Genomic DNA, 12,615 nt, shown 5'->3' with positions numbered 1-12,615 from the left:
TAACATCCTGGAACCTGAAGAATCCAAACCTGTTAAATCAGCTTTTTTATGTTTGGTATAAAAAGAAAAACAGGATTTATCAAAGAAAAAAGGTGAATGGACTGAACTTGTGTCGTGCCTTGCTAGTCATGTTGACCACTCAAAGCGCTTCACACTACAGTCACATTCACCCACACACACATTTACACCCACATGCAGGTCGGGGGGCAACTTGCCGCTAAGTGCCCCGCCCCGGGGCAGCTCAACATGTGGCTCAGGAAGCTGGAATCGAACTTACAACCTTCTGGTCACAAGACGACCACTCTACCACCGAGCCACAGTCGCCCTAAAAAAGCCACTGCATGATCCTTTTGCTAATCTTCTTTAAAATACAGATTTAAACAGAATAACGAGATACAATTCAGTGCAATTTAATATAAAAAGTGAGTAGAAAAGGTAAACTAAGGGACAAACCATAAAAGCACAAGTACAGTGAAAATAAACAGAAATTATTACTATTAAAAGAAGAAATTTTAATTCTTAAATCAATACGTTGCTATAAATACTGAGCCTAGTTGCAGCACTGAGCCGCCTGCCACTAAACCAGCGAAGGGAAAAGGGCTAACGTTCGGCTAATTCAATTCATTTTACAGGTTTAACAATAATACTGGACATGGTTGGAGTTTCTTAAAGTGTTTTGGGGGCAATTTACAGTGACCAACTGACCTGACCTACATGTTTTAGGAGATGTGGGGGGAAACCGGAGCACCCGGAGAAAACCCACGCAAACACGGGGAGACCATGCAAACTCCACACAGATGGTCTCTGTGAAGATGCAGCGCTAACCGCTGCACCACCGTGCTGCCCACGTTTTTTCCAATCGGGTCGGGAAGGGATCTATTTTCTAGTTAGTCGATGGGAAAAAACTTCATGGTTTTTAAATTTCCTCTTGACGGAGCGTGGCATGGCGCCCCGTTCACAGACCTCTCACGTCTTTCTCCTCTAAATATCAAAATCAAGAACATTAAACATGTTCTTGATCGTCTTCAATTTTTTGGCTTTTTTTTGGCTTTTTCAATCGCAGAATGTTTTGGACTTTTTTCCAAATTGAAAATTTTGATTTTTTCTTTTGACCATCCTGCAGGGTTTTAGTGTCTGGATTGTTTAAATCCTCCAGGATGGTTTGTCCAGCAATCTCAGTTTCTCCTGTTGATTCTGGACCCGTGGAACAACTTGATAATGTTTTTTCTGAGAGTTCCTCCTCCGAAGAAACCTCTGGACTGAAGACTTTAACCAGGTTGACTTGGTTCTGTGAGTCTTTCTCCTCTTTGAAAACTGGGACGTGTTTTTGATGGAGATCTTCTTCCTCAGCTGTCACAGTGTCGGGCAGCAGTACATCCTCTCTTTCTCTGTCCAAATCATTTATCGTACAACTCATCTCCTGCTGGTATTTTGCTGCTTCCTGTTTCAATGCAGTGACATCAGTTTCGTACAGACGGTTTAACTCCAGGTACAAACTGTTAACCTTCTCTAACTCAGCCTGGACACTCCTTTCCTTGTCCTGAAGTAATTTAATCTCAGTTGTTGTTTTATCTTGGAGGACGGCAAACTCAGCTCTCATATTGTCTAGACGCGCCATGTCCTCCTCTGATTTCTCCAGCTGAGCTTTTCTCTCCTGCTGGTACGTTTCAGCCTGCTGCTGGATATCCATAATGTCTCTTTCATATTTACATTTTAGCTCCTCGTAGAAGAAGTTAACCTGATCCAGTTCATTTATCAGCTGCTTCTCTCTCTTTTGCAGAACTGTGATTTCTCTGGACATGTTTTGATAGAGCTCCTCCTTCTCAGCTCTCAGGTTCTCTAGATGCTCCTTGTCCTCCTCTGATTTCTCCAGATGATCTTTTCGCTCCTGATTTATCTGCAGCTGAAGGTTTTCGACTTGTTGTTGCAGCTCACAATTGTTTCTTTCATGCATAACCTTCTCTTTCTTTTCTCTGTTTGAAAGAACAGTTTCCTCCTGGTTTATCTTCTGCTGGTATTTTTCACGGTGCTGCTGTATATCCATAATGCCTCTTTCATATTTACATTTTAGCTCCTCGTAGAAGAAGTTAAACTGGTCCAGTTTTATCATCTGCTTCTCTCTCTTTTGCAGAACTGTAATTTCTCTGGACATTTTATGGAAGAGCTCCATCTTCTCAGCTCTCAGATTGTTGATAAGCTGCAGATTTTCATTCGTTCTTTCTATGTTGGCGTCTTTCTCATCTGTCGCCTCCTGCCGACATCTTTCCACGTCTTGCTTTAGTGAAGAAACTTCGCTTTCATATTTGCAGGTCAGTTCATTGTATGAATGTTTGATCAGATTTAATTCTTCCTGCAAAAGTTTCTCACCGTCTTGCAGGAATGAAATCTTTTGGGACATTTCTTTAAACATGTTGTCCTTCTCAGTTCTCAAGTTCTCCAGCAGTCGTTGTTCTTCACTCAGCCTCGCTTCATAAAGCTTCTGTGTCTTGGCCTCCTGCCTCAGCAGAGCATCGGCTGCTTCATACTCAGAGCGCAGTTCCTCGTAGGAAGTCTGGAGTTGGTCCAGATCTTCTTGGAGTCCCTGACTTTTCTTCCTCTCAGCCTCTATTTCAGCCACAAATGCTTCCTGGCTGAGGAGGTGGGCCACCTTTAACTCCTCCAAGTCTTGTTGCAAGTTCTTCTTCTTCATGTATTTCACATTGTTGTGAACCTTGGAAGCAATGACCGCAGCGTTACGGACTGCTGGATCACTGAACTTCTCTAGTCTCTCAAGTTCCCTCTTTGCGTCTTTGGCCTGGTTGATAAAAGTTTCTTTGAGAGCTTTTTGCTTTGTTAACTGGAGTTTGGTCTCTTCCAGCTCGGCCTCCAGGTGGGACAGTTTCTGGTTGTCTTCAAACCTCCCGGCTCTCTCCATTTCCAGAAGGTAACTCAGCCTGTGGATTTCCCCGTGTAAGGCATTCGGGTGTGCAGGAGGGAACCTGCCTTGGGGGTTTTGCTGGCCTCCCCTTCTCGCGTGGGGTCCCATCATCCCACGGTGGTATCTCGGCGTATAATGAGACATTTTCTCCTAAATACAATCAGTAAAATCCTCGATTGGTAAACTACCGGAAAGAGCTTTGCGTCTGAACTGGTCAGTGATATTGCAAGCAATGAAAAATATGCAGAATTGTGTTACATACAATCCTACAGTTGATGACATCACAGACTGAATCGCCAGTGACATCACAGAATCTTCCTTTGCTGGTGGAGTGACATCATTCCACCACCAAATATCTTCCTCTTTATTCTTGTTTACATTCTAAATAGTCCAGGATTCAGTCGTTTTTAATCAAATATCAGGGCATCAAACTCATTTCCATTTTGGGCCAAAATCTGAATGTTCATAAAGTTCCTGTTGCGCCGGATCGTATTGATAAAAACCAATTCAATTGTTAAAATATCAATAAATAGGTGTTTCAGCATCCAATAAGTGTTTCTTAAAATAACATAATATTGAACATCTTTTCACACTAATCAGTCCATCCAGGATTGTTTTTGTAGTTTTCTGCCATCAACATCACAGATTTTGTGGCACTAATTTAGAAATATTCGTAAGGAATTTTTACGATATTTGCTCTAATAAATGATGTTAAATGTGACCTTTTATTAATCGCTCTATCGGTCATGGACTATAACTTGACATCAGGTCAGGCTGAGACAGCGGTCACTTGAACCAAAATGTTTTTGGACAATTTTGAGAAAAAATGTTGATAAACTCAGAAAAATGTGGGGATCTGTTGATTTCTGTGTGAATTTTCCGGTTATTTGTGAAAAACTGGAGGGGCCTATTGCTGTAATTTGGAGTCTCGAGGGCCACATAGAAAGCTATGGCGGGCCAGATTTGGCCCTCGGGCCTTGAGTTTGACATTCTTGCCATATATAATAATCTGGAGAACTTTTTTCAATATCTATACTTTGGAAAGTTAATTTTGCTTGTTTAGTCAAACATTTATTTTGTTTTGTACAGAGGAAAAAGAGAGTGGGAAAGAAAATGTATAATAAATAGATGTAAACAACATGACAAAGTAAAAGATAAAAACTATAACTATTGATTTCTAAATCTTGTTGAAAGTTGAGTCGGATTGATTAAACCTCGTTTTTAATATCAGGCTTAAGACTCAAAAATTGTAAATGAGTAATAATTGTAATGTACTAGTATTGTTGTGGCTTGTTTATTGTTGCCATAGCAACTGCCTACCAAGATGGCTGTCAGTTAAAACAAAGAAAGTTGTAATCTGTATTTTCAGTTTGTTTTTGTTAGCTTTTTAAAGGCACCATGTAGTTCTTATTATAAATAGTTTTTCTCCATTAATTCCCGTTTTTACTTTTATCAGCAGAAATGTTTCAGTGTTATTTGTTACCTGTGTTACCTCCTGAAAATGGCGTTAGCTACAGTTTATTAGCTCTAGCTAGCTTAGTGAACAAGCAGATCACCAGCTAATCACGTTAGCATGTTTCAGTAGATATCTTGTGTCTAACGGTTCATGGAAAGTTTGAGGAGTTTAGCTGAAACCAAACGTTTTGTGTTTTGAGAAACTTCTGCAACATTAGCCATGACTTATTATGTTTTGTTTATAGATTATAATCCACTATAATCTACCTGCTTCATCGGGCCAGCTAGGTGAAAAATATAACAAAGATATACAATTTCTGAGGTAAATATTAGTTTGTTGATGTCACAGAACAAAACTTAGTAATTACAGCATTTAAACCTGATTGAAGTCATTGGGTTTGTCTTTTTCTGCCAGGGTATGTAAACTTCTGAACTTCACACTTCGCTGGTAAAGAAGAAGCTTGTTCAGGTCAGAGGACCCAGGAAGCAATCGTCTTTCGAAAGGTGAGCTGCAGGAAAGCTGAGGAGGTTTTGGTACCTGAATAGGATGCCCCGCCCCCCGTCACGGTTGCTTAGAGACGGTTGCTATGCAGCCACGGTGAGCTGCTATCAACCCGCGTCTTTTAATGTTCCTGTTGGAAATATTTTCTATTTCATCTCCAACAAGGAAGAAGACTCAATACATTTTGGTTTAATACGTTTATTTCTTACTTTCAGCTCAGACATTTGAATATTTTGATCCTTTTAGTTTTCATAATTGATCTGAAACTTGATACAATCATTCATGTTTCCTAAACATATGCAGTGATGTAAAACTTATTTCTGCCACACAATGAAGCAGGACAGCAACACTCCGCTCAACTGAAGCTGTAGGTGAAATACAAGGTTCCTCCTTTGCTCAGATTGCACCGGGCGCTGTAGGTTCCCCTCTCGATCTTAGTTGTGCAACTTCCCAGAAAATCATCGAAGACAACGTCCTTGTCGTAAACTCTGACCGTCAGGCTGCCACCCACCATGGCACTGTAGTAATTAAACCTCTGTGACCAGGAAGGATTTCGATTGCTCTTCACCAAAGACGTTTGACCCATAATCCTGGATCCATAGTAGACTTTCACGTAGCCGTCCGGTTTGCTGTACTTGTCAGGCCGCAGATTTTGGGCCCTGATGTTGCTGACGCTCAGGTATGAGTGAGCCAGGCTCACACAGCAGAGCAGCAGGACGATGAGAGGAAGGCTGGAGGCCATGACTCAGGAAGCTGCAGACAACACAACTTCAGATTATCATCAGGGTTTGAGTTGTTTCTGATGGAAACACCATCTGACCCACTGCTGCTGCTCTGACACTGAACTGTTCAAACTCCCTCTGGCTTTCAGTTCCTTTCCTCTGTAAGACTAAACTACTCCATCAGGATGAAACCCTTAAAGGAGGGATGGACCTGTGTTAACAACACGAAGCAGGCTAACACATCAAAAAGCAACAACAGTAAAGCCGTTCATCACTTCTGGAAACTAAGGAAGAGAATAGTCAATGAAATGAGAAAGAAGTTTTACCTGTACAGGTGATCAGAGATCTGACCTCCTTCTGCTCTGGTTCCTCCTTATAAAGACCAGAGCAGAGGAGGAGACTCACTCACCTCTGATTTTACTTTATTACTTTATTGTTGTTGTGTTCAGAGAAGGCATTGACATTTTATCACTTTGACAAAACAAAACCTTCAATGAAACATTAACTGCTGCTAAACATCCAGTCTTTGTTTTCTAGGAAATCTTTATTATTTTATAACAGAGCTGACATGAAGAACTCTGGTTTACCAGTCAAACCTGGAACCGGGGATAATGTTTGCTCACCTGTCCAGGTGCCACATCAAATCAGAACATTGAACATGGATCCAGGGGCGTGCAGAGACATTTTGGGGCCTGAAGCCTCACAAGCAGGGAGAAAATTCGCCTTGTGCAGCGTGTGGAACTGCAGCTGCCTTAGTGGTGTGATAAATATTCAGACAAAGTTTGAACATCATGTTTAAGATCAATAGTCAGACATGGTCTGATGCAGGATGCTGACAAAAAACTTTAGTCAGCAAAAAACCAAAACAAGGTCAGTGCAGGTCTGACGTAAACAACAAGGTAAAGTTTAAGCTACAAGGTCAAAGAGTCAATTATGAGGGCAGTAAATTTAATCCCACTTTACAATAAATCAGGAACAAAAGGCCTGATGAATCTTTTTTACTGCATAGATACTGGAACCAGTTCTCCATTTCCCTGTGGTTTTACTGGCAGCACTGTAAACATGAAGGTGGAATAGATAAAGATGTTTGATTAAATGAAATAAAAACAGTCCAGATCATCCTTCAGTTCAAATGACTGTCAGTAAACTGATGTACGGAAACACATTATATGATAAATAAATCATTTATTATTGCAACAGGACCAGTAGGCATGCAGAAAAACAAAAACAGAATACAGATAAAGATGAATGTTTTCATTAATAACTGCGAAGTAACTAAATTAATATTTAATAAACAAACACCAAAAGTATTCACAACTTTTTCCTGAAGTTCAGGAAGAGAATGAAAACGATTAAATCTGCTCCAATATTTATTCATTTCAATCTAACAGTTTTTGCTTCAACTCATCCTGTGAAAATAACTATAAACTTTTACTGATGGTGTTAAAAATCTCCAAAAACCATTCATTTATTGTGTTATAATTAGTTTGATCTGATATGAAAGAAGTAAAAGTTTTCACCAAACTATGTGGTCACTGAAGAAAAGAGCAAATTTCAGTAAAGTACTACAAAAACTATTAAATGTCTTAGTTTCAAAAGTTAAAGTTTTTCCACTGTTATAGCCATAAAGTCAACATCTATGTTTGTAAAAACTTAGTGCAGATGTAAAGAAAAAGTCAATGGCTTCCTGCAGACAGAACCAATAATAAATGTTCATTTGTTTCCATGTTTATGTTGCACATGTAGCTGTTATTAACTTATAAATTTAATCTGTTTTAACCCTTATAAGGTCCAGTTCTGGAATATTACTACATTTAAAACACAAAGAAATGTACAAATGTTGACTTTTCTTGTTTACTTTTTATCCATATTCATTGAACCTTATTGTTCAGTCTTGGAATGCTATTGGATAAAAACTGTGCATAGAAGTTTCCCCTTTGTTAAGAAATATTTATTCATTGTACCAGATTATTCAAAAGAAGTCAATAAAATGTACAATGCTTGTACAAAATGCAAACGTTTATGTTATATTTAAATAAACATTTTCATAAACTCTTATGAACCCTTCCAAAAAATCTAAAAAAGATATTTTCATCTCTGAAAAAAACCTGTAAAACTCCTACAGGTTGAGCTCATTTATTTATGTTTTTCTGTTTAAATAATCTAATTACATGTTATATTATTTTAATAATCTCATTAGTTGGGTAAATGTTGCGAACAGTAGTGAAAGTAAACATGTGAATGTGAACTTGGGCCTGATCGGAACCGCTTACAGAGCTGATTGAGTCTGGCTGCTGGGACGGTTCTGGTAGTTTCCCGGACTGGCCTGTGGGGGCGCTGTTGTTCCGCGCAGCATAGATCCAGCGGGAGAAGAAGGATCAGAAGCTACAACAATAATCCAGGTAAACGCAGCTCCGCAGGGGGAAAATCTGAGAAAAAACGGAGGATTAAGGAGAAAATTCCCGGTGTCAGGATTACAGAAGAAGGATTAGGAGAAGAAAAGTGGGAATAATCGTTCCTGGAGGTTAATCTGGGCGCCATGTTGTTTATTTTTCCAGATGTTTTGATGCGCAGACTGTAGCTTGTTTTTGACCCCCGGCGCTGTTTTTGTTATTTTTGTTATTTTTGATTAGTTTTCGTGGCTGAGCTCCAGCAGCAGCAGCGGACATGGAGAGCCTCTACAAGCGGAAAATGTTCGCCTCCATGAGGAAGACCAAGGTGGCCGCCTCCAAGAAGCGCCAGATCGGCCTTCCCGCCTCCATCCTGGACGACAGCGATGAAGGCTCGTTCTCCTCCTCCTCCTCCGGGTCCCAGTCGGACTTCCAGAGCTCCCCGGAGGAGGACAGCGAGCAGGCGGACCGGGACTGGAGCGAGTCCGGCGGGAGCTCCAGCGACGACAGCCGCTCGGTGAGCCGCAGGAAGCGCTCCTTCCTGGGGGGCGATGACAGCTCCTCTTCCTCCAGCCCCGGCGGAGAGGACGATGAAGAGGAGGAGGCCCGGAGCCAGCCGAAGAGGAGCAGCCAGCCGCGGAAGAGGAGCCGGCTGCAGAGGCAGGAGGAGTCGGACTCTGAGCAGACGGAGGAGAAGCGGAAGGAGGAGGCGGAGAAGGAGAAGCGGAGGCAGCGGCACAACAAGCTGCTGGCGCTGTCCCGGAGGATGAAGGCCCGCGTGCCCAACAGGAGGCGGAACCGGGTCAAGCAGGTACCCCACAGCACCATGCTGCCACCGCCAGGCTGCAGAGAGTCATGTCGAACCGCCCAGGTCCAGTTAAAGTCCACCAGCTCAACAAACTGTTGATGTTTGTGATGGTAGGACTTACAGATGGTTGCCATGGAAACTGGTTGAGACCCAATCAGGCTCCTTCGCTTCCTTAGTCCTCACTGTGAGGCGGCCATGTTGACTGGATGGAGGGATGCAAAGATCCATCCATCCATGTGTGACGTCATATTCATTCCCCGGAAACAGGAAGTTCTGGTTTACCAAAATAAAGTTCCTAAGCAGTCAGAAAACTTAAAATAAAACAAATAATTTCAGAAATGTGCAACATCCATCCATCCATCCATCCATCCATCCATCCATCCATCCATCCATCCATCCATCCAACTGTTCACTCATCCATCCAGACATTTGCCATTTCCTTAAAACTTCTCAAACTGGAATTAGAAAAATAAATTTCCTTAATGGAATCACAGATTTAGAAAACTCAGTTTCTCAATAAGAACGATAGCGCAGGATTTTTATGACTCACTCATATTCAAACATTTAAGCATATTTAAATGTTTCTTATTTTATAGAAATAGGAAACATTTGCAACATTTGCAATATTGTATTTTTTAGAAATTAGCGTAATATTAAAGTTTTGACCTCATTTGTAACGTAAACACAGCTACTGAGGTTCTGCTGATGGAGCTTTACGCCTCCTTACCAGCAGGGGGCAGAAGGTGTTACAGCATCAGCTCATGTCTTTAGCATTTATTAATGAAGATCAGACATCTTGAACCAGAACCGGGTGAGGAACCGGTACTGACCGGAAACCTTCTGTGTTTTCAGGGCTCTGACGACGAGGACGAGTCCAAAGACGGCGAGGACAAAAATGGTGGAGACAAGAACGGCAGGGAAAAGAACGGCGGGGACAGACATGGAGACGAGGCGGAGCAGAAGGGTGGAGACGAGGGGACGAAGGACGAAGAGGAGGAGGAGGAGGAAGAGGAGGAGGACAAAGAGGATGAGAAGGAGTAGCCGGTCCCGGGTCCGAACGTCGGAACCAAAAACTCAAACTGTCGCTTTCTTCTTCTCTGTTTTTCCTCCTGCAGTCGACGAGCCGGACCTTCACGACGGTTGCTATGGAAACGGACCCAGACAGGAAGAGGATGTTGAACGAGTCGGTTCTGATGAAGATCTGATCGGAACAGGACCGATCTGGGTCGGAGGGCGGAGCAGCTCAGCGGCGGAGCTTCATCGCCGTGACTACACTTCCCATGATGCTTTGCGTGACAGAGTCCCGGCCTCCAGGGGATGGACCGGGACTCCAGAACCGTTTCGGGGTTCTGACCCGTTTAGGAAATGCTCTCCAGGCTTTTTGGACTCATTTGTTCCAGAATCGCAGAACCAGACCAGGAACCAGAACCAGGCCTGGTTCTGTCTGACCGGGTCATGTGTACATAAACCCGACTTCCTGTTCCTTTAATCAAACTGCGGCTCTGAAGGTTTCTGTCTCGGTTCTGTTGAAACCATATTTTAGCCCGGTCCAGTTCTGCAGAACCTCGGTACCAGTATTTTGACCGATCTGAATTCAGTTTTTATTTGCAGAAGGTTTTCCAGCCCTCTGAGGTCAAGAGGTCATGACCCCAGAGACGTTCCGACAGATTAATTTCTGCGTTTAGCTAGCGACTTCCTGGTTGGAGCTCTCATCCAATCAGGATGCATTGTTTAAAGTGGGAGGAGTTAAAATATGAATTAATGAATCGTTGATGACATCACAGAAGGTTTGAGCCTCAGCTGGCGGCTCAGTCAGCTACATGAACAGATGTTTATAACCAGCTAACCTGAGTTTTTATGATTAGTCAGCATTTATTTAGAGGTTTCCATCGCAGGTCTTCCTGTGACCTTTAACCCTGAATCCTCCTCATCATCACTGTGAAGGTATCACTTCCCATTCTTAGGCTTTCTACAAACATAATTATGGAAACATTACTTCAGTTCGCTCATGGGTTGCAGTGTTGCCCCCTGCAGGACGGGCGGTGTTGCCCCCTGCAGGGCAGGCTGTATTGCCCCCTGCAGGGTGGCAGTGTTGCCCCCTGCAGGGCAGGAGGTATTGCCCCCTGCAGGCTGGGCGGCGTTGCCCCCTGCAGGGTGGCAGTGTTGCCCCCTGCAGGACGGGCGGTATTGCCCCCTGCAGGCTGGGCGGTGTTGCCCCCTGCAGGACGGGCGGTGTTGCCCCCTGCAGGGCAGGCTGTATTGCCCCCTGCAGGGTGGCAGTGTTGCCCCCTGCAGGGCAGGCAGTATTGCCCCCTGCAGACTGGGCGGCGTTGCCCCCTGCAGGACGGGCGGTGTTGCCCCCTGCAGGCTGGGCGGTGTTGCCCCCTGCAGGGCAGGCTGTATTGCCCCCTGCAGGGTGGCAGTGTTGCCCCCTGCAGGGCAGGCTGTATTGCCCCCTGCAGGGTGGCAGTGTTGCCCCCTGCAGGCTGGGCGGGATTGCCCCCTGCAGGGCAGGCAGTATTGCCCCCTGCAGGCTGGGCGGCGTTGCCCCCTGCAGGACGGGCGGTGTTGCCCCCTGCAGGCTGGGCGGTGTTGCCCCCTGCAGGGCAGGCGGTGTTGCCCCCTGCAGGGTGGCAGTGTTGCCCCCTGCAGGACGGGCGGTGTTGCCCCCTGCAGGGCAGGCTGTATTGCCCCCTGCAGGGTGGCAGTGTTGCCCCCTGCAGGGTGGCGGTGTTGCCCCCTGCAGGGTGGCGGTGTTGCCCCCTGCAGGCTGGGCGGCGTTGCCCCCTGCAGGGCAGGCTGTATTGCCCCCTGCAGGGCAGGCTGTATTGCCCCCTGCAGGGTGGCAGTATTGCCCCCTGCAGGCTGGGCGGGATTGCCCCCTGCAGGGCAGGCGGTGTTGCCCCCTGCAGGGTGGCGGTGTTGCCCCCTGCAGGGTGGCGGTGTTGCCCCCTGCAGGCTGGGCGGCGTTGCCCCCTGCAGGGCCGGCGGTGTTGCCCCCTGCAGGGTGGCGGTGTTGCCCCCTGCAGGCTGGGCGGCGTTGCCCCCTGCAGGGCAGGCGGTGTTGCCCCCTGCAGGGTGGCGGTGTTGCCCCCTGCAGGCTGGGCGGCGCATTGCAGTTTTAAACTCCCTCATGTTTCTGTCGGCTGGAACCATCTAAGAAAAACCTAAAGGTGGAATGTGAAGATCTTCTGTCGCGTTTTAAAGGTGGAATATAAAAGTTTTAAACATTTTAGTGATTCTGCCTGCAGGACGTCGGATCAGATCCGATCCGCTGCAGGAAGTAAAGAAGGAATCTTTTAAAAAGAGCAAAACTGAGTCATTTAAGGCAGAATCCTAAAAGGACTTAAAGCAAACGGGTCGGATCCTGTTTGGTTCTGCTGCTTCTAAAGCTTCTAATTTCATATCAGCATTAATAACTAATGTAAATACATCTGAAATACACTCTGTACCGTTCTGTTGGTTTTTGCAGCGCTGCGTTTGTGAGCTCGTTTAAAAACTTTACAAATCACGTCCCATACTCCTCGATTTTTCTTCTCCGTTTCTGATGTTTCAGTTTGGAGATTCATCACAGCTGGGGTCCGTCTACGGAAGCTCTTAGGGACAAACTCACCGAAACAGTTTCTACGCAGGATGTAAGCGAGTTTACGCTGGTTTTCAGTGTTTCTGTTGCTTAATAAAAACGCTTCACACCGAACCACACTGCTCTGTTTTTATTCTCTGTTTTAAAAACAGAGGCCTTTTCAGATTGTTGCAGCACTGACTGCTTGTGGAGCTGCTTCCTGCCCACAGCAGCAACATCCACATTGTCTCTATGAAGA

General features: G+C 44.8%; 2 protein-coding genes across 4 annotated transcripts; one reads left to right on the top strand and one right to left on the bottom strand.

Moving 5' to 3' along the window:
- Positions 1-5,056: 5,056 nt before the first annotated feature.
- On the bottom strand, positions 5,057-6,007 carry LOC102223929 (perforin-1-like). The gene is made up of 2 exons (XM_005809759.2): positions 5,923-6,007; positions 5,057-5,627 (listed from the first exon to the last, which is right to left on the bottom strand). Exon 2 carries the CDS (start codon positions 5,614-5,616, stop codon positions 5,230-5,232), a length of 387 nt encoding a protein of 128 aa, XP_005809816.1. The 5' UTR covers positions 5,617-5,627; positions 5,923-6,007; the 3' UTR covers positions 5,057-5,229.
- A 1,739-nt stretch (positions 6,008-7,746) lies between these two features.
- On the top strand, positions 7,747-12,491 carry LOC102226783 (uncharacterized protein DDB_G0283697-like). Of its 3 annotated transcripts, none has more exons than XM_023338570.1 (3): positions 7,747-8,120; positions 8,230-8,797; positions 9,647-12,491. In XM_023338570.1, exons 2-3 carry the CDS (start codon positions 8,264-8,266, stop codon positions 9,833-9,835), a joined length of 723 nt encoding a protein of 240 aa, XP_023194338.1. In that variant the 5' UTR covers positions 7,747-8,120; positions 8,230-8,263; the 3' UTR covers positions 9,836-12,491. The 3 variants fall into 3 exon arrangements, with proteins under 3 accessions (XP_023194338.1, XP_023194339.1, XP_005809827.1); XM_023338571.1 differs by having other exon boundaries at positions 7,748-7,998; XM_005809770.2 differs by having other exon boundaries at positions 7,752-8,797.
- Positions 12,492-12,615: the final 124 nt, after the last annotated feature.

The sequence above is a fragment of the Xiphophorus maculatus genome, chromosome 8 (assembly GCF_002775205.1).
Source record: "Xiphophorus maculatus strain JP 163 A chromosome 8, X_maculatus-5.0-male, whole genome shotgun sequence".
Lineage (NCBI taxonomy): Eukaryota > Metazoa > Chordata > Actinopteri > Cyprinodontiformes > Poeciliidae > Xiphophorus > Xiphophorus maculatus.
The sequence above is the reverse complement of the archived record's forward strand: the minus strand, read 5'-3'. Positions and strand labels throughout refer to the sequence as shown.